The 21,298-nt window shown below is 55.3% G+C and overlaps 2 protein-coding genes across 3 annotated transcripts; one reads left to right on the forward strand and one right to left on the reverse strand.

Moving 5' to 3' along the window:
• Positions 1 to 3,940: 3,940 nt before the first annotated feature.
• On the forward strand, positions 3,941 to 19,004 carry DCAF10 (DDB1 and CUL4 associated factor 10). Of its 2 annotated transcripts, none has more exons than XM_068176563.1 (8): positions 3,941 to 4,263; positions 4,740 to 4,853; positions 6,244 to 6,441; positions 7,640 to 7,842; positions 7,961 to 8,071; positions 8,979 to 9,124; positions 10,371 to 10,715; positions 18,993 to 19,004. In XM_068176563.1, exons 1-7 carry the CDS (start codon positions 3,986 to 3,988, stop codon positions 10,713 to 10,715), a joined length of 1,395 nt encoding a protein of 464 aa, XP_068032664.1. In that variant the 5' UTR covers positions 3,941 to 3,985; the 3' UTR covers positions 18,993 to 19,004. The 2 variants fall into 2 exon arrangements, with proteins under 2 accessions (XP_068032664.1, XP_068032663.1); XM_068176562.1 differs by having other exon boundaries at positions 3,942 to 4,263; positions 10,347 to 10,715.
• Positions 14,425 to 17,730, reverse strand: SLC25A51 (solute carrier family 25 member 51). Its single transcript, XM_068176564.1, has one exon. The coding sequence runs from the start codon at positions 17,693 to 17,695 to the stop codon at positions 16,853 to 16,855; it is 843 nt and encodes a 280-aa protein (XP_068032665.1). The 5' UTR covers positions 17,696 to 17,730; the 3' UTR covers positions 14,425 to 16,852.
• Positions 19,005 to 21,298: the final 2,294 nt, after the last annotated feature.

Here is a 21,298-nt window from a genome sequence, read left to right on the forward strand (position 1 = left end):
TGAAAGAGTTTTGTCATCTGGTGTTGCTCATTTTTTGTGCTGGGGAGTGCTTTGCCTGTTGAATAAACAGGTTTTTTTCCACTTCTCTCCGAGGAAATTCTTCCCGAACCAGGTGGGAGAGGGGCCGTGGAGGTTTGCTTTCTGGGGGCTCCTTCCGGAGGTTTTCTCCCCAGTTTACCCTAAACCAGGACATCCACGGACAATCCGGGGTTCCAAGCGTGTCCCACCACCCCCTGAACACGCTTTGCCCCTGCAGTCCCACATGCTGCCCTGGCCCCTCCGTGCCATCTCTCCACTCCCTGAGACTGGGGCAGGTCTCTCTGTGGTGACCAGGGTCTCTCTGTGGACCCCACATGTCCCAGCAGGTCCCCAGCAATGAGGCAGAGCCAAGATGGAGCTGGCAGTTTTGAGGCAAAAGTGGTCAGTAGTAGACGGGTAGTTTGAAAAACGCCAATCACTTGGTTTTTAAAATTTTAAAAGTTTAATAATAATAAAATGGTTATAGAACTAGGAATAGAATTAGAGTAATAAAATTTAGAGTTTGGACAATTACAAGACAATAAAAAGCAAAGAATTACGGACATCCGGATGCTCTCGGGCACTTAAGCCCCGACAAGCACATTTTGTAAACAAAGGGATCACCCTTGAAAACCATACACTGTTGCATATTCATACATACTGCATGGTTATGCATACATTCTATTTAAAATAAGAAACTCTGTCTGGAATATGTCAACTCCTTCTCCTAATCCCCACGGCGTCTTCAGGTCTGAGCAAGGCCTGAAGAAATTACCTTCTTCTGATAAGAGAACCATCAATTCCTCTCCTCTGGAAGATTTAGGTGTTTTGGGAGTGTTCTCTCAAAGCGAGTATCTCATTCCTTAAAAAAAAACCCCACATACAGAGTTTCTATTTTAACTACAAAACAACATTTACCATACTATCAAAATGTTGATACAGCACTTCTAATCAATATGACATAATACATACAGTATTCAATTTAATATTTGCAAAAAGCCAATCATAAAATATGCATTTTTCACAGAAGATAAAATTTTGGGATAAGACCTGGGGTAACGTGCAAGGGACGAGAGTATTTTGGAGGAAGCTCAGTTCATCTGTAGGGGACAGAAGGAACATTTTGGGGATAAGACAGAGGTCACAGTGTCACTCCCAGCACGAAACAGACCCCAGAGTGTGGGAAATGGATTTGAAGAGAGCTCTCAGGGCCTGGCAGAAGGCCCCCACAGTGTGCATCCCCATGCAAACCTCGAGACAAGAAATGCTGACTTAGAAATGCCCAGGAACAGGACAGATACTGCTGAGAGAGAAATGGAGCCACAAACAAGTTTCCAAAGGTGGACTTACAGACAAGACTGGATTCTTTGGAGAGACAGAGCTATGAAAGGTGCACTGTAGTGGGACCCACGAGGGGTAATTTTAGATGATTGGCCTTAAGGCACATACAGCATGGTGTGGCTAGAGCTGATAGGCCAGGAAACACTTAGAGTGTTTTGTAATTAGGAAACAGCAACTTCTGATTGTGATGGCATGGATTATAACGTCTGTATTGTCTCACCCTTCTCATGAGACTGAAAACGGAACAAAAGTTTTTGAAACGCCTCTCAGCTGCCCCATCCCTGGGTCAGAAAAAGGTATTGTCTGACACCAGAGGAGGGGCTCGTCCTGCCACGGGGCTCGAGGCCTGGGACACAGATCCCATCCTCAGTGGCACCTGTTGCAGCAGGGCAGCAGACCAGGGAAGCCTCTCCAGACTCCTCTTTGCCCATCAGGTTGTAGTAGCAGCTTCCACACTCTCAGGACACGCTTTTAAAAAAATATATTGACCTTTAATGTGTTCATAAAAATATGATGTCAGCACATTTATAAAAACTTCAGGAGAAATATTCACAGTCCACTAAAGGAGTGGCTTTTATGGGGAGGAGGGACCCTGACCTTCCCTGGGTAGTTCTGGAAAAATCCTGCTGCTAATTAGGATTTAGGAGGGCAAAGGGTGCTGGGTGTGGGGCCAGAGGGGCTGTGCCTAATAGTAAAAGAGTTTTAAAATCATGGGGATTTGGGGAGTTAGAAGGAAAGTTAGGCTTGGTAGGCCCTGGGAAAGTACAGGCCTTGTGCTTGCTAGAGCTGCACCTGTGTGACCAGTATGTGATAAATGATGGAATTGTTAGATGTGATGATTGTTTGGTAGTTAAATATAATTACTGTTTAATCGTAAGAATAATCATGGGAAACTGTGGTCAGGGGGTTGAGAGCGATCACGATAAATTAATGCTTGAATAAAGTGAATGTATACAATAGAACAATGTAAGTTTAATAATTAATATGTAAGTTACATAAAGATAGACTATAAAATACGTTCAGCTCCAGAGCCACGTGGGAGTCAGATTTGGGTCTGCACCCCCGATTCCCAGAGCTCTGCAATAAAAGCACCTGCACGGAATCATATCCCATGAAGATGTGTGCTCCTGAACGCTGACATCCCCAGCGCGGGTCGTTCCCCTGCACAGCTCGCACGGCACACCCAGGTGAGGCATCTGGGGCTCAGCCCGGCTTTTTGTCCTCGGTGCACCGGGCGGGAGCGGTCACACGCGGTACGAACAGCAGCGCTGCCTGGCTGTAACTCACACCGCCTCCTGCCAGCTCCTACTCAAGCCCCGACACAGCCGTGTCTCCGTTCTCACGCCGAGCAGCCCGCGGCACGGCTGCTCTGCGCGGCTTCTCACCGCCCGGCCCGGCCCGGTCCCAGCCCCGGCCCCGGCCCCGGCCCTGCCCTGGCCGGTCTCAGCCCGGCCAGGCTCTGAGGACGGCGGTCCCTCCTCCGGCAAACAGCAGCGCAGGCAGCAGCGCTCGGGGGCAGCCCGGCCGGGGCGTACAGGTGTCAATGGCGGTGCCGGTGCCGGTGTCACTGTCAATGGCGGTGCCGGTGCCGGTGTCACTGTCAATGGCGGTGCCGGTGCCGATGCCGCTGTCACTGTCAATAGCGGTGCCGATGCCGGTGCCGGTGCCGATGCCGGTGTCACTGTCAATGGCGGTGCCGGTGCCGGTGCCGCTGTCACTGTCAATAGCGGTGCCGATGCCGGTGTCACTGTCAATGGCGATGCCGATGCCGGTACCGCTGTCAATAGCGGTGCCGGTGCCGATGCCGGTGCCGGTGTCACTGTCAATAGCGGTGCCGGTGCCGATGCCGGTGCCGGTGTCACTGTCAATAGCGGTGCCGGTGCCGACGCCGGTGCCACTGTCAATGGCGATGCCAGTGCCGATGCCGGTGTCACTCTCAATGGCGGTGCCGGTGCCGGTGTCACTGTCAATGCCGGTGCCGGTGCCGGTGTCACTGTCAATGGCGGTGCCGATGCCGGTACCGCTGTCAATAGCGGTGCCGGTGCCGATGGCGGTGTCACTGTCAATGCCGGTGCCGGTGCCGGTGTCACTGTCAATGCCGGTGCCGGTGCCGGTGTCACTGTCAATGGCGGTGCCGATGCCGGTACCGGTGTCACTGTCAATGCCGGTGCCGATGGCGGTGTCACTGTCAATGCCGGTGCCGGTGCCGGTGTCACTGTCAATGCCGGTGCCGGTGTCAATGGCGATGCCGATGCCGGTACCGGTGCCACTGTCAATGGCGGTGCCGGTGCCGGTGTCACTGTCAATGCCGGTGCCGATGTCACTGTCAATGCCGGTGCCGATGCCGGTACCGGTGTCACTGTCAATGCCGGTGCCGGTGCCGGTGTCACTCTCAATGCCGGTGCCGGTGCCGGTCCGGACGAGCGAACGGCGCCGGGGCCGGGCCCTGAGGCACCGGCGTCACGTGTGGCGGCGAGCACGTGACAGTGTGGGCGGGGCCTGGGGCGGGCCGCGCAGACGCAGTGGCGCTCCGGCGGCGGCAGGGGCGGGCGGGGGCGGGGCCGCGCAGGCGCAGTGCCGCGGGGCGGCCGACAGGGGGCGGACGCGGGCCGGCGCTGCCGCCGCCATGAGCAGGGGCCCGGGGCCGGAGCCGGAGCCGGGGCCGCGGCCGCAGCCGCAGCCCCTCCGCCACGGCGACCCCGCCGACCCGGGGCCCGGCGCCCCCGGCGGGCTCTTCGCGTGGCTGCGCGGGCGCTGCCTGGGCCGCGGGGCCGCCGTGGACCCGGCGCGGGACACGTTCGGCGCCATGACCGGGCTGTACGGCGCTATCCAGCCCGCGGACTCCGTGTCCCTCAGCACCCGCACGCACGGCGCCGTCTTCAACCTCGAGTACTCGCCCGACGGGTAGGTGTGCCGGGCTCCCCGCCCCGGTGTGCCCGGGCTGCCGGGGCGCAGGGCCCGTCCTGGCGGCCGGGTGTCACCGCTCCCGCACCGGCAGCACCCCGGGCTCCGCTTTCAGCACCTGCCGCGAGGTGTCCTGCTGTGCTGCTCCCACCTCACCTGCGTGCAGCAGGGACTCTCCCTGCCCGGGAGGACGGCACCGGCGGGGACGGTCCTGCTGACAGTGCCCGGCTCCGGCTGCTGCCGGGGCTGATAGATCTGTACTTTGCAAGGTTTTCGTGAAAAAAGCCCCACTGATTCGCAAAAGGGCAAATGGATATTGCAGATAAGCCTTTGACTCAGCGTTACCTTTCCTGTCTCAAGCCCTGGAAGGTGTGGGCAGAGGGCTCGGGTGGCACGGGGAATCTGTGGCACGCCAGGCAGCTGCTGGAGGGCAAAACCCAGCACAAACGCGGAGTTTTCTGTTCTGCCCCCTGCAGCTCCGTGCTGACCGTGGCCTGTGAACAGACTGAAGTCCTGCTCTTTGACCCAATATCTTCAAAGCACATCAAGACTCTCTCTGAAGCTCACGAAGACTGTGTAAATAACATCAGGTGGGTCAGGAGGGACCTTTTGACACAACTCAGCCTGTAGCTAGGCTTTGTAGTTTAAATCTCACTCCGCCACTGTCTTGGGATCCAGCTGGAAATAGCAAGAGCGCGACTCTAAATCCATCACCGTTTTTATAATGTAGTATTCTTCCTTTTAAATTCAGGGGTTTTAAGTTGTTCTGGTTCTGGGAATAGATTTTGAGATGTGAATTTAGGGTATCTTCTAGCAATATTGCAGCTGCTCTTCACTCAGGTTCTCAAAGCAAAAAAGCCCACTCCAAAACCCCAAAACAACAACCAACTACAAAGCAACAAAAAACTTCAAACAAGAGCTAAACCCAAACAAAAAAACCCCAAGAAAACTGCAGAAAATTCTGAGAGTTTTCACTCAGAAGAGCCAAATATGATGTGGGGTGCCATGTCCCTCAGATAAGTTGATGTTTTTCACAAGCTGGTTGTGCTTTTTACAAAAGTCCGGTGTTTTACATCAGCTGGACGTCTGTCAGGAAAGCTGGACTAAAATGTGTGCCTTGTTCAGGTTAACGAGCAGGGTTTCAGTCACTGCAGCACTGCACAAGATCCTTGTGGTCAGCACCAAAGCTGCTTACTATTTACCTGAGTTTGGGAGTTTGGTAGTTGGTTGTTGTTGCCTGTTCTGTGTGGTGTAGCTCTGGGCCTGAAGGATTTGTACTGTGTGTGTTTTGGATGGGTGTCTTGTTCCCTTTACCTCAGGTAGGGCTTTTCTTAGTTGAGTGCCTCCATGGAATGAATTCCTAACATGAACCAATGTGCCCTGTCCTTGTGAAACTGAAGGCATGTCTGAATTCCAGTGGTGCTCCCCTTTGATCGGCACGCTGCAAACCCAGCGATTTCATCCGTTCATTTTCTCACTGAACCAAATAACTTGTGTTGGTGTGTGCTCAAACAGGGCCTCATCTTCACTCGGTGCTTTTGGGAAGCCTGACATTTGCTTCAGTAAGCTCTCGACTCTGTTCGCTCAGCTCATTTCCTATCTGTGCTGCTCCCAGCCCCAGCGAGCTGAGTGCTGTGCAGAGGGGGAGCAGACCGAGTTACCGCGGGGGTCCTGTCTGAGCACGTGCTCCGCTGGCCGTGTGACTCTCGTGTGGCTGGCACGCAGTTCATTAGCACACAAACCCCCTAAAAAACCCAAAGCACACCAAACTCGTGCTGTGCCTGTGCGCTTGCTCGCGTGCTGCTACAGGGGCCCTGCTGGTTCGCACGCCGGCCGTCGTGCCGGCAGCGGAGCTGTGGCGGCACGAGCTGTGCGGTGAGATCAGAGGGGCTGTGTCCGTGGCTGCTCTCTGGGCTCTGTGTGGGCTGGCAGTGCTGCTGCAGCCCGTGCCGGGCCCCCTGAGCGCGTTCCCCCGCGCAGGTTCCTGGATAACCGGCTGTTCGCCACCTGCTCCGACGACACCACCATCGCGCTCTGGGACCTGCGGAAGCTCAACGCCAAAGTGTGCACGCTGCACGGCCACACCAGCTGGGTCAAGAACATCGAGTACGACACCAACACCAGGCTGCTGGTCACCTCGGGCTTCGACGGCAACGTCATCATCTGGGACACCAACAGGTACGGGGTGGGGCAGTACCGGGACAGGTACACCAGGAGAGGTACACCGGGAGAGGTACACCGGGAGAGGTACACCGGCACAGGTACAGCAGGAGAGGTACACCGGGACAGGTACACCGGGACAGGTACACCGGGAGAGGTACACCGGGAGAGGTACACCAGGAGAGATACACCATTACAGGTACACCGGGGCAGGTACACCGGGACAGGTACACCGGGACAGGTACACCAGGAGAGATACACCATTACAGGTACACCGGGACAGGTACACCGGGGCAGGTACAGCAGGAGAGGTACACTGGGAGAGGTACACCGGCACAGGTACACCTGCTCAGGTACACCGGGACAGGTACACCAGGAGAGGTACACCGGCACAGGTACACCAGCACAGGTACACCAGGAGAGGTATACCGGGACAGGTACACCGGGACAGGTATACCAGGACCAGTACAGCGGCACGGGTACACCAGGACAAGTACACCCGCACAGGTGCAGTGGCTCAGGTGCAGCAGCTCAGGTACACCTGCTCAGGTACAGTGGTACAGGTACACCTGCTCAGGTACAGTGGTACAGGTACAGTGGCTCAGGTGCAGCGGCTCAGGTACACCCGCACAGGTACACCAGGCCACATGCACCCACACAGGTACAGTGGCACAGGTGCAACGGGACAGGTACAGCAGGACAGGTACACCAGGACAAGTACACCGGCACAGGTACACCAGGACAGGTACACCAGGACAAGTACACCCGCACAGGTGCAGTGGCTCAGGTGCAGCGGCTCAGGTACAGCAGCTCAGGTACACCTGCACAGGTACAGCAGCACAGGTACACCTGCTCAGGTACCCCAGGCCTCCTGCGCAGGCGGCGCAGCCGGCCTCGCAGCGTGGCGCTGGGGCGGGTTCGTGGCCCTTGCCAAGAGCTCGCGCCGCCTCTGCGGCCGGAGGGGATGGCGCGCAGGGAGCCTGTCGTGCTGCAGTGCCGGGACGTCGTCCTTCCTGCCGACGGAGGTTCTGTCCTCACTGCTGCAGTTGTGGGAAGGTGTGACTTCACCCGGTCCATTAAAAACCAGGATAAAGACAGCGCTTGGAAAAAAGGTTCTGCGGTGACCACAATGAATGATGTGGACCCTTTGTGGGCATGATCAGGGCCTTGAGATGGGGCTGACCACTGCCCGTCCCCTGCTTGTCTTGCTGTCCAGGTGCACAGAGGATGGATGTCCCCACAAGAAGTTTTTTCGCACCCGTTTTCTTATGCGAATGAGGCTGACACCAGACTGTTCCAAAATGCTGATCTCCACCTCCTCTGGTTACCTTCTGATTTTGCACGACCTTGACCTGAACAAGTCCTTAGAGGTTGGCAGCTACCCGATTTTACGAGCCAGGAGGACCACATCGAGCTCAGGTGAATGCTGGTGAGGCGTGGCAGGTCCTGTGCTGTGGGGTGTTCTGTGGGGCGCTCCTGGCCAGCAGCCCCCGTGTGCTGGGCTGCCCGTGGGCTCACCTGTCTGCTGTGTTTGCAGACATAACGTCGTCAGGCTCCTCTGGCCCTCGAGCTGTGGGTTCACCCTGTCACCAGAACAACTCAGGGCCACCCTCGGAGAAAACCTTGTCATGGCCCTCCCAACGAGAAGGTAGGGAAAGATCACTGAACGAAAAGATAAATGGAAAGAAATCCCGGACTTTGATTCACTGTATCCAAAAGAGGCCAGGGTACAAGAGTGAAGCGCTGATTTTTTGTCCTGTGGTTTTTAAAGAGTGGTGTTGCTGAGACTTCTATTAAACCAATAAAATCTCATTGCACACCAAAGCCTGGGGATCTTAATCAGGTTTTATGTCTGAGAAATCTGGTAAAAGTAAAGATCTGTATTTTATGTCAATACATTGCTGTTGCATAGAGGTGCTCCCTTTTCCATGTGTTTTCCTCTGAACAAAGTTTGTGTGAATGATCTTTTAGGGAAAAATCCAGAGAATCAGCATGAATTTGGCAAATGGGTGAATACTTTGTGCATCCCTTGCAATTTCTAAGAAATATAATGTTGATTTTTAGCTACTCATGGTTGTGAGATGCTGAAGCACCATTGCTGAGAGGAGGCTTACCTGGGTGCCAGGGAGTGATTTACCTGGGGGTGAGGGGAAGAAGGGAGAAAAGCTGCAAGCTGAGCAAGTGTCGGGAGGAATTTGGACAGCACATCATACAAGTTTGGGAATCAGCAATTCTTATAAAGACCTCAATCTTTAGATTTTGCTGTGATACTAACAGAAAGCCTAAGTGTGGAAGGCTAATGTAGTTGTCAGTGTGGTGGGTTCAGTGCAGGTCTTGGCACTCAGATTTCATAAAAAGGAGCTGTTTGAAGTGAGGACTGAGCCCGTGGGTGTTGGCTCAGGGTTCCTGTGACCCTCTGAGTTTCCCTGTCCTGATGGTAAGGTCTGTCCTGTGCAGCTGCCACAGGTGTGACCCCATTTCAGCAGCCGGGCTGGTGAGAGAGGTGAAGGTTGTTGTGTGGATTTCACTGACACTCACAGTTAATTCCCGTGCAGGGGGATCACCTAGAAATAGCCTTGAGGTGTTAACACCAGAGGTTCCTGGAGAAAGAGACCGTGGGAACTGCATCACGTCGCTGCAGCTGCACCCCAAGGGCTGGGCCACGCTGCTGCGCTGCTCCAGCAGCACAGATGACCAGGAGGTAACACATTACCTCGTCTTCTTCTTTAAAATATGTGCTTTTGGGTTTGGGGTTTTTTTTTTTTTTAATAATCTTCCTGGTAGAACCTGCTTCAAGCCTTTTCCTTGATGCAGGAAGTCGTAAGACCAGCTAAGACAGTTCGGCTGCAAGCTGCAGATTCTGCTCCTCTAACTTAACCAGCAGTAGAGAATAGTACTGGGGCAATAATAAATGGTTCAGTTACTTTGATTGCTGATGTAAATTGAGGTTCATTTGGTTTTGGTGGGATTTTTTTCTTTTGTCACTGTGTATTTATTTGGGATTTTGTTATTGCTGTTGTTGAAGAAAGTCACCATTTGTAATGGCACCCCTTTACACACGTGTAGAGCACTGAGTGGAAGCTTAGCAGATTGGTTATAAATTCTAAATTTTAATGCTGGTTCTGCAACAATCAAACTGCTATACAGCACAGAACTTTTGTGACATGCAAAATGTTACATTGGGTCAGTCGGTCCTGATGATTGACTGAGTTATAATTTCTCTTAGTCCTGGAGTCTGCTTTACTCTGTTTTATTAATATTCATTGGTGCTTTTTGTGTTTTGGTTATTTCAGAAGGTTGCACGACACAGAGCTAGGAATGCTTGTCTTGGAGCTGAAGTGGAATCAACAAGCTATAAACTTTGTCATTGATTTTTTTTCTTTTACATTTGTTCTGAGATTACATAATGAAATTACAGGGATCCTTAGTGTGTCTCACAAATAACAAACTGGCTGTTGAGCTCTTCATAACCTTCAAAAATCTGTTATCTGCTTGCTTCAAGATTCCATTCCTTTTGAAATCAAAGGCATAAATGCCAGTGAGTTACAGTCAGCTGCATCTGACTTTATAGATTTATTTTAAATATTTACTAAATTAGAGCAGGTGCCTTGCCAAAGGATTAGGTTTTGCTCTCTGCAGATGAAACCTAGATTGGAAAGATTATATCTAGCACCCATTTAATCCGAACAGCAGCTGTGATGCTGGGCAGCTGCTTTGCTTGGGTGGCTCACAGGGAGGGAGGTGCCGAGGCAGTGGCCTGCTCTGGGTGCTCCTTGGGGAGCAGGTCAGCAGGAGCATCGCCCTCCTGTGCCCTCACCTGTTCACACGAGCTGCTGTCACCTGTAGAGGTGCAGGGGGAGGGAATGTGTGTTTGCAGTGCTTTACTTCTCTTTCAGTGTCCCTTTCTCTGCCTCTCCCTTTAGTGGACTTGTGTCTATGAATTCCAGGAAGGAGCCCCGGTGCGCCCCGTGTCCCCGCGCTGCTCCCTGCGCCTGACACACTGCATCGAGGAGGCCAACGTGGGCCGGGGCTACATCAAAGAGCTCTGCTTCAGCCCCGACGGCCGCATGATCTCGTCCCCGCACGGCTTCGGCATCCGCCTGCTGGGCTTCGACACGCACTGCAGCGAGCTGGTGGACTGCCTGCCGCGGGAGGCCAGCCCCCTGCGCGAGATCCGCTCGCTCTACTCCCACAGCGACGTGGTGCTCACCACCAAGTTCTCCCCCACGCACTGTCAGATCGCCTCGGGGTGCCTTAGCGGACGCGTCTCCCTCTACCAGCCAAAGTTCTAGGCACGGCAGCAGCCCCTGTGGATGGACCTTTTGGGTTTCTACTTCAGCTGAGTGGAAGTGTGCTCTCTCCAACACCTCTGAGTCCAGAGGTCACGGCTGCCGTGCTCTCGGGACGTGCCATGGAAGGATTTTTCAGGCCAGCACCGTGCGGATCTTGGTCCTGCATCCGTGAGCCCGGCCCCGCCAGCAGACCTCTGCTCCTGCTGATCCCGTGCCATCGGGCTGCTGTCCTGCTGTGTTTGTACCCTGATACTTGATTGTTTCCTTCAGCGCAACTCCCGTGGGCTGTTTGGAGCAGCACAGGTACCCCGGCAGGGTGCCCAGGTACCTCTGTCGCAGAGGAGCTGGACTGCCTCACCTGTGCTTCCTCTTCTGCCACTGAAGCAACTCTGTGGTGATTAGTAGATACGGACTGCTTGTCTACATAAGCAACATGGTTAGTTACTCTCACCAAAAAAAAAATAGAAAAAGGAATTTTGCTTTTATATCTACGTTAATGTGGTTGTCATTGGCTAGAAAAATAAGTCCCGGTGTGGCTTAGGCTGGCAGGGACCACTGGAGGCCACCCAGGCCCACCCCTGCACGGGCAGGCTCCCCTTGAGCCCACCACTTAGCACTACGGGGGACCCTGGCCCAGAGGATCCCTCTGGGTTTGTGCAGCAGGGCAGCTCTGGCCCTTCCTCTGCCAGGTGTCTGTTGCAGGGGGCCGCCCACATCATCCCACATCTGAATCATGGTGGCTTTTTGTTGATGTTTGGGCGTTTCCCACCTGGCTGTTTTCCCACACACACCTGGCCTGCACTCTAGCTGTGGGAGAAATTCATTTGGATGTGTCCCTAGTATTGCCAGGTGAGCCTTTCTTCACATGTGCTGTCAGTTTGGGAGGGGATTAAAAGCAAACCTGTCAGCAGTGGGATCTACCTGGATCTAACCAGGCTTATCATCAGGTGTGGAACACTGTAGAACTCTCCCTGGTGAGAGGGTCTGGAGGGAAAGCTGTGTGAGGAGCAGCTGAGATCACTTGCTTTGTTCAGCTCGGAAGAGTCTGAGATGAGATCTCATGGTGCTCTTGAACATCCTCCTGTGGGGCAGTGGAGGGGCAGGTACCGATCTCTTCAGAGATCCTGTCCCTGTCCTGCCATGACAGGGACAGGAGCCAGGGCAGGGCTGGGGCTGGGCCAGGGCAGCTCAGGCTGGAGAGCAGGAAAGGCTCTTCCCCAGAGAGTGCTGGCACTGCCCAGGCTTCCCAGGGAATGCCCACGGCCCCGGGGCTGCCAGAGCTCCAGGAGAGCTTGGGCAGCGCTGCAGGGGTGCACAGGGGGATTTGCGGGGGTCTGTGCAGGGCAGGGGTGGCACTGGGTGATCCTGTGGGTCCCTTCCAGCTCAGGGGATTCTGTGATTCTGTGGTCACACCCAGAGTACGAATGGCAGACTTCAGCCCTCGAGTTAATAGAGCTAACCTTGTAAATGCACAGGTATTGTACATCCATATCAGCTGATAGCATTCTCATCACTTACCTGTTCCAAGATGAGGGTTTTTTAGTCTTTCACTGAAGTTTTGCAGACTAGTCACACACTCAGTTCAGCAGGGAACTTTACCTGAAAGGACTGTCACCTGCTGGTGTTCAGGTACACTCTCTGGCTCAGCAGAGCACACTTGTTCAAAGCTGACTCTTACAAAGCCTTTTGCAAAATGTATTTGGGGATAAAGACAACATTTATGGACGTGAGAGAGCTGGAAAGGTAAGCCTGAGGACCTTCCTGTAGCTTTGTATTTATGTAGGTAGTATACCCTGGTGTTGGTGCAGAAATCATTGAAACTTAAGCCTTCTCTGCATTATGAGAGAAGAAAATCCCAAGTTTCCTCTTTTGGAGAATTTATTTGGTAATATGAAGCCTTCGGTTTTGTGTGTTAGGTACTCTGGGGGCAAACACCCCTTCTGCTGGCCTGAGCCTGCACATGGGGCAGGTGGGTCTGCTGGGCTGTGAAAGCACTCAGTGTTTCCCTTGGCTGTGGTTCAACGCCCTGGGAGTGAAGTGTGCAGGGAACTTGGGGACAGGAATGGGATACAGATTTTTATGCAAAGGAAGAGCTACAAGGAGTTTGTATGGGCCAAGCTGTTTGGGGAAAAAAAAACCCAGGTCCTGCCCAGGACTACAGCAGCTTTTCCCCAAGCATTTGCTGTCCCACTGCCAGGCTACTGTTTTCTCACCCTATTTAATGTTTTATTACACATCATGGAAGGGACTGCAGGGACACCTGAGAGAACCTTGGGGTTCTCAAGGGCTTGCACAGTGTTTTGGAGGTGAAGGAGCACCCACAGGACCGAGGTGGTTCTTGGGTGGGTCTGTCTGTCTGTTTCCAAGGCTGTTTTTATTTTTCCTGTCAGAAACTCCTCAGACTGGTGGATCCCTAGTGACTGTAACGCTATGCCTGTGAATATGCACTGAGTGTTACCTTTTTAATTCTACCTCATGATACGCTGTGTTTGACACCAGTATTGTGCTGAGCTTTGGACACTCACCTTGTACAGAGGACCATTACCCCGAAGTGACAGATGTGTGACGGGTGTGTCACCACTCCTTGATAGCACCTGTGGTTGGCTGACAGGCCCTGCCTGGCTTTGGGACCGACAGCTCACCTGGTGGAGGGGTTTGGTCACCTTGATGCTTTTGTAGCGTGTCCAACAGATGCATAAAATGACAGAATCTGTACATGTATGCTGTAGAAATGTTACTTAGTTTTTCTGATGACATTTGTATTAAGTTTGAATTAGAGTAAGTAGGTAGTCTTAGACTTTGGTCATTCGATTGATTACTCCTTTTCAACAAACTTGGAAGTTTTCCATGAAGGCTTTACCATGTTTTACCTGTGAAGTTCACTTCTCAGTGGCTTACAGCTGACATGCCTCACAGTCATGTGGTGGTGCAAGTGTTTTCAGTTCTCTCTCAGTAGCATTACTGAAACAATGAAGTTGTGTTGGTGAGCTTTGGGTTATTTCTAGGTAGTCAAACAAAACAAAAAAAAAATAGTTTATCTTCTAGTTGTGTTTCAAAAGTTGAATGCTCGACCTCGAGAAGTGTATAAAACTGTGAAACAACTGTAAGGGAACATTTCCAAGGGAGATGGACTGTGCTGGCAGAGGGGAGGGGTGGCTCACACCAGGGGAGTCTGTGACCTGGTGTGGCAGCACTGGATTAATTCCGCGGCGTTTCTCCTGGGGCCAAAGCTCAGTGACTGCCGAGCGTGCGGTGTTGTCGATGGTTTCACACCGAGAGCTCCCCGCGGGAGAACGCCCGGCGGCGGAGCCAGGCAGCCACGGAGCCTCGCGGGGAGGTGGCGGCGGCCGCGGGAGCCAGGGCGGTGTCGGGGCCGGTTCTGCTCTGTCCCGGGGCGGTGTCGGGGTCGGGGCCGGTTCTGCTCTGTCCCGGCCCGGGGGTGCCGTGCAGTACCCGGGGTGGCACCGCGCGGGGCTCACGCAGGGACGGCACTGCCGCACCATGGGGATAGAGGAAAAGCACAGCGGTGCCCACACACACACACACGCACACACACACACACACAGACACACACACACACACGATTGTTTGCACTCGTGGAGTCTTGGGGTAAGGACAGCTCAATGCCTACTACCAGAATTAGAATGTAAACGTCAGTTTTTTCGGGCAGATGGGGACGGGTCTTGGTTAATTTAGTGGGGTTTGTTTCTGTTTGTGTTGTGATTTTTATTTGGGTAGCACTAATGTGGAGAAGGTTCTGACATGGTAATACATGGGTCTGTTGCTCTAGGACATAAAAACTCTTTGAAAAAAAAATACACTTGCCAAACGAAAGCTTTCAAAAATGTAGTTTACAAGATTGTAAAAAGTTGGAGAGAAAGGAAGACGTCAACGACCCATCATGTTTTTAACCTGCAGGAAACAGAAACTTCTCATTGGCTGATCTTAGTTAAAGGTGCATTTTCTAAAGCACTAAATATCCTCAGTTAAGTATAAGGTTTTTAATACAGAAACAAATTGTGCATGTAGAGTATTTTGAAATACCTGAGATTTCATAGTAAAAACTGTAGCCTTTTAATACCATATATGAAGTATCAGAACTGCTTTGGAAGTATTGTACTTACAGCCCTACAGTAACTTACTATTTGTGGACAGTTTCTCTTGCTTGCATAATAAACATTTAATAATTCACTGAATTGAAATGTATTTTATTTATGTTAAAATGAGCCATGCTGGCTCTCGCCTGCCCCCTAAAATTAAGAGGAAAAACACTTCCAAGTGCTTATAGATGCTGCCATTCACAAGTGTGTGTGTCACCTTTTACATTAGGTTTTTCTGAAAGTGACATAGGAAGAGTCAAAATTGACTCAACTTCAGACCCAGGGCTCCACTATTTCATTTTTGCTGGGGTGGTTGGGCACTGACCAGCTCCGAGCTTGTGCCAAACTGTCACCCTCGACACTTTGGTTTCCCTGACATGACAGGAGCATATAACATCTTCCACAGAGAAACAGGATGCAGATTTTTTTTTATTCCATCAAGGAGAGATTACAAAAAAAAAAAGGTACACCAATAAAAATCAGATTCTGCCAGTAACAAACATCCAGTAAACATTTTATTTAGATGGATATAATCACCACTGGGATACAGGAACTCGTGCTTGTGCCCACCCACTTCTGTCTCTGAAGCTCAGGACTGTATGATTAGAACACACTGATTAGGATCAATTTCGGAAGACAGTTTTAGCAAATGGAAAACTCAAATTCAGAAAAGCAATAGCCCCTCCAAGACTTAAGAAAAGACTAAATTCAAAGCAGTTTCTGAAAGCTTTGCTGCTCCCCATCATCCACAGTGTTTTGGTTTATATGTGAATGTATAGTTTAATTAAAGAGGAAGCCCTCAGGGAGATTCAAACACTTTTTGTTGGGACCCTCATCTAGCTCAGGGTTGTGCTCGCTCTTCTGTGCCTGTATCTAAAGCCTCAAGTCTTCTCTCTCTCACCTCCCTTGTCTGTGAGACACAGGTTTTTGTCAGTCCTTTTAAATGCCTGCCTACAGAAGACCTGACACTCATGTCCAAGCACTCCACCGTTCCTGCCTCCCTGCTTCCAAGGTCATCTTTGGCTTCTCATCTCCACTATACCTACAGACCTCCACTGAAGCAGGTAACCCAGGACTCTCACCTTGCCTGTGCCATCCTTGTGTCGCAGAACCATTAACAGAACACACCAAGCAGGCAGAACCCCGAGTTTTGGGAACAAACATCTCGTGATTGGTAATTCCACAGAGGGAGCTGAGAAAAGACAAGACGTGGCAGTGCAAAACGCCGTGTGTGAAGTGCTTGAGCAGCTGCAGGAGCTGGAGTGTCCCGTGAGCCTTACAGACAGGGACACCTCCCTGATCCTGTAGCTGGAGGCAACAGAAAAAGCAGCAATTAAAAAATAAAAAGTCCTCAGAAAAAGCAGAACAAACTCCATGTTTTTTAACGAGGAAGGACACTTTAAAGCTTTAGTGAGTTTGCTGTTCCATTCCTTCCACTTTTCCCTTTTCCCAGGAAGGCACACGTACAAACACGCACACATACACACAGGGAGGTCCAGCCTGGGCTGAGGTCGGTGCCACGGCTGGAGGACACGGTCACCACAGGCCGCACCTGCGGCGGCTGCAGCAGCTGAGGTGCAGCTGGGAGCTCTGCACCTCAGTCATCCCCTTCTGAACCTGTCCTTTGAGCTTTACACAATGAGGACCCCAAAACATCTGGAAATGCGGTTCCAAAATCGAGGCTGGGAAGATGATCAGGCAATGGAATTGTTTTTCTTCAGCTCCTCCTTGATTCTCATGTTCTAAACATGGGCAGTGGAGTGCACCCCATCACAGAGCATAACGCAATTCTGGGAGTGATACAGACTACTTTTCTTTCCTCTTTTACACCTTGTATTTGTGTGGTAGCTCTGTTATGGGTAAACTCACCTGCCCGCAAAGGAATACTTTAAGAAGTTCATCATAATTGCACCAAGGTTTAAATGCATCACCATTCACCCCATAAATACGGAAGGCTGGGAGCAATTACCTGTCACATGCACAGGCAACTGCTCCCTGGGACACTGTGAGTGCTGACGCCCCACGAGCAGGACGGGGTCACAGCAGCTTCAGCAGGAACTCGTAGGTGGCGTTGATGATCCCCCAGGACAGCACAGAGCGGTGGTAGTTCAGGTGGGCTCCTCTGAAGAGGTGGATCACCTTCCTGTCGCGTTCCAGCCAGATCTTCACTAACACTTTGGAGAAGGACTGAAATTCGCCACCAATCTGAGCTTGCATGCGAGTCTTTACCACATTCACAGGGAAGAACAAGAAGCCCAGCACGGCGCCCAGCAGCCCCCCGCAGATGAAGTCATTGACCAGGTGAGAGCTGTACGAGGTGGCCTCGGGCAGACACTGCTTGATGGGCCCCCGCAGGCCGAAGAAGAGCACGTTGCTGGGCCCGTTCCGCAGCAGAATGGGCACCAATCCCCGGTAATACTCCCGCATCCCGTAGGCCTTCAGCACCTTGAAAGCCTGGTAAGTGTTTGTGAACTTGTCGTGGTGCCTGTAGTCCTGCAGCAGCGTCTGCACGCGCTCGAAGGGCGTGAGCACGGCCTCGGTGGTGCCGGCCAGCGCGGCCGCCACGCTGCGCGTCAGCAGCTCGGGGGCGCGGGCCTGGCTGAGCAGCAGCGCCGAGAAATCCTCGTAGAGGCCGAACATGAGGGCCAGCGTGGTGGTCTTCTGCACCAGCGGGGGCAGGATGCCGCGGTAGAGCGTGCGCAGCCCGTCGCGGCGCAGCTGGCGCACGGCGTCGCGCGCGCGCAGCCCGTACAGCTGCTGCCGGAACAGCACCTTCTGGATGGGAAAGGTCACCGCGATGTTGGTGAAGGCCGCGCACAGCCCGCACACGTAGTGCTTGCCCGAGGAGCCCGCCGCCTCCTCGGGGGCGGCCGGAGCCATGGCGCCGGCGGAGACGGCTGTGGCTGCCCCGCAGCAGCGGCCACTACTGCATCACCCTGCCAGGAACGGCCCCCAGGGCTCCGCGGGGACGGCAGCAATCAGCCAGGCCTGACAGCTCTCGTGCCATTTCAGCTCACGTCCAGCCCACCAGAAAAAGCAGCACTTCTTCCCTCCTGTGTTGTGCCGAATTTAAGCAGAAATAAATTCCCCCGGAATTGCGAATTCCAGCAGTGGAAGGTTGGCCCTCACACTAGTAAGACACCGTGCGAACGAACAAGAGGCTGCCAAAAGACCTATAAAAAACCAAAACTAAATCAAACACGTGCATCACAAAACCCGATCCTTGCGCTCTGCCTCTCCCTGTGGCACAAACCACACTTTGTCGTGGTTCAACCCGGCCAGCAGCTGAGCACCGCCACCCACAAAGGATGCACAGCCCCCACACAGGGGTGACTTCAGTGACACAGTGCAGAAACCCTGCACAAGTCCCAGTTCACTGCCATGCAGCGTCCTCTGCATCAGCCCCCACGCCCGGCGTCCCGCTGAGACGTTTCACAAGTTGAATTTAGCCAGGCCCAGGGTCCTGAAGGATGTGGACAGAGGCAGTGTGACCAGACAGTCTGAAGGAGGACGGCAGGGACGTTTACTTGGCAAACGCTGTTGGACAGAAGAATGGGGTTATTTATTTAACAGTTATGAAAAGGTGCTTCTGCAGGTGCCCCAGTCCCCGCTCAGCCGGGGGAAGGCCCGTGACAGCCGTGCGAGGCCGCGGGCGCTCCTGAGCCCCAAATCCCCCCCAGCGCCAGCAGCACACGCGAGGCCCCAGGATCTGGAGGGGTGTCTGGGGACAACAGCCCCGCCTGGCATGAGGAGCGACTGAAACGAGGAGGGGAGGAAGAGAGGGGGAAGGAAAGGGAAAGGTTGGGCGAGAGTGAAAGGAGCTGGGAGAAAGGGAGGAGAAAAGGGCGGGGGGAGAAAGGCAGAGAAAGGACGGGGCAAAGAGCGGGACGGCCGACTGCTCCCGAGGCTCCCGCTGCCTTCGATGCGAGCAGCGTCCCCGTCCCCTGGGCACCCCCGCGCTCCGGAGGCAGGAGCAGTGTCCCGGAAGGCTCCGGCGGGGCCTCCCGCTCTGGGCCGCGGCAGCCGGAGCCCCGCGCTGCCCGCGCACCGCCGGGGCCGCGTCCGCCCCCGGCCCTCCCGACAGCCCCCGGCACCGTGCGCTGCCCCGCGGTGCCGCACCCGCGCACCGCGCGCTGCCCGGCGCGATCCCAGCTCCGCCGCCCGGGCCCAAGGTCAGCCCGGCGGCGGCTGCGGCGCGGCCGGGCCCAGGGAACCGCGACTACCGCTCCCCCGGCGCCTGCGCGGCCGCGCAGAGCCCGCGGCGGGCGGGCGGGACGCACCTGCGGGCGGCGCCGCCATGGCGGGAGCGGGGCGCGCCGGGAGCGCACCGGGAGCGCACCGGCAGCGGGATCGCGGCGCCACAAGCGCCCGGCCCGGCGCGGCCTCGCGCCGCTCTCTGACGTCACCGCGCCGCCGTGTGACGCACCCACGTCGCCGCACGGGGCGGGGCCGGCGGAGGGCGCGGGCACCCGGCTGTGTCAACCAGCCACGCGGCACAGGCCACGCCTCCACTCACGTTGGCCAATCAGGCGGCGCTGTTCCTCTAGCCACGCCCCCGAGGGCGGGGCGGAGACCAGTGAGTGGCGGCCGGAGCGCTGGCGGGAACGGCCTGAGGGAGTTCCGGGAGAGCTCCGGGACAGCTCCGGGACAGCCCCGGGAGAGCCCCAGGACAGCTCCGGGAGAGCTCCGGGACAGCTCCGGGACAGCTCCGGGACAGCTCCGGGAGAGCTCTGGGACAGCTCCGGAAGAGCTCCGGGACAGCTCCGGGACAGCTCCTAGAGAGCTCCGGGACAGCTCCGGGATAGCTCCGGGATAGCTCCGGGACAGCTCCGGGAGACCTCCGGGACAGCTCCTAGAGAGCTCCGGGACAGCTCCGGGACAGCTCCTAGAGAGCTCCGGGACAGCTCCGGGAGAGGTCCGAGACAGCCCCGGGAGAGCTCCGGGAGAGCTCCGAGACAGCTCCGGGATAGCTCCGGGAGAGCTCCGGGACAGCTCCGGAACAGGTCCAGAACAGGTCCGGGAGAGCTCCGGGACAGCACGGGGACAGGTCCAGGACAGTTGCGGGACAGGTCCGGGACAGCTCCGGGAGAGCTCCGGGACAGCTCCGAGAGAGCTCCGGGACAGCTCTGGAACAGGTCTGGGAGAGCTCTGGGACAGCTCCGGAACAGCTCCAGAACAGGTCCGGGGGAGCTCCGGGAGAGCTCCGGGACAGCACCGGGACAGGTCCGGGACAGCACCGGGACAGGTCCAGGACAGCTCCGGAAGAGCTCTGGGACAGGTCCGGGAGAGCTCCGGGACAGCTCCAGGACAGCTCGGGGAGAGCTCCGGGACAGCTCCGGGACAGGTCCGGGAGAGCTCCAGGACAGCTCCGGAACAGTTCCGGAACAGGCCAGGCAGAGCTCTGGGAGATCTCCAGGACAGGTCCGGGACAGCTCTGGGAGAGCTCCAGGACAGCTCTGGGACAGCACCGGAACAGGTCCGGGAGAGCTCGGGGAGATCTCCGGGACAGCACCGGGACAGGTCCAGAACAGGCCAGGCAGAGCTCTGGGAGAGCTCCAGGACAGCTCCGGAACAGCACCGGGACACCTCCGGGACTGGTCCGGGACAGCTCCGGTAGAGCTCTGGGACAGCTCCGGAAGAGCTCCAGGACAGCTCCGGAACAGTTCCAGAACAGGCCAGGCAGAGCTCTGGGAGAGCTCCAGGACAGCTCCAGGACAGCTCCGGAACAGCACCGGGACACCTCCGGGACTGGTCCGGGACAGCTCCGGTAGAGCTCTGGGACAGCTCCGGAAGAGCTCCGGGACAGCACCGGGACAGGTCCAGGACAGCTCCGGGAGAGCTCTGGGACAGGTCTGGGAGAGCTCCAGGACAGGTCCAGGAGAGCTCCGGGACAGGTCCGGGAGAGCTCCAGGACAGCTCCGGGACACCTCCTGGACAGGTCCGAGACAGCTCCGGGAGAGCTCTGGGACAGCACCGGGACAGCTCCGGGAGAGCTCCGGGACAGCTCTGCGAGAGCTCTGGGAGAGCTCCGGGACAGCTCCGGGAGAGCTCGGGGAGAGCTCCGGGTCAGCACCGGGACAGGTCCAGGACAGCTCTGGGAGAGCTCCGGGACAGCTCTGGGACAGCTCCGGAACAGTTCCGGGACAGCTCCGGAACAGTTCCGGAACAGGCCAGGCAGAGCTCTGGGAGAGCTCCAGGACAGCTCCGGGACAGCTCTGGAACAGCTCCGGAACAGGTCCGGAACAGGTCTGGCAGAGCTCCGGGAGAGCTCCATGACAGCTCCGGGACATCTCCGGGACAGCTCTGGGACATCCTCGGGACAGCTCCAGGACAGTCCCGGGAGAGCTCCGGGACAGCTCCGGAAGAGCTCCGGGACAGCACCGGAACAGGTCCAGGAGAGGTCCGGGACAGCTCTCGGACAGCTCCGGAACAGGTCCGGGGGAGCTCCGGGAGAGCTCCGGGACAGCACCGGGACAGGTCCAG

Source organism: Anomalospiza imberbis, chromosome Z, assembly GCF_031753505.1.
Source record: "Anomalospiza imberbis isolate Cuckoo-Finch-1a 21T00152 chromosome Z, ASM3175350v1, whole genome shotgun sequence".
In the NCBI taxonomy this organism is placed as follows: Eukaryota; Metazoa; Chordata; class Aves; order Passeriformes; family Viduidae; genus Anomalospiza; species Anomalospiza imberbis.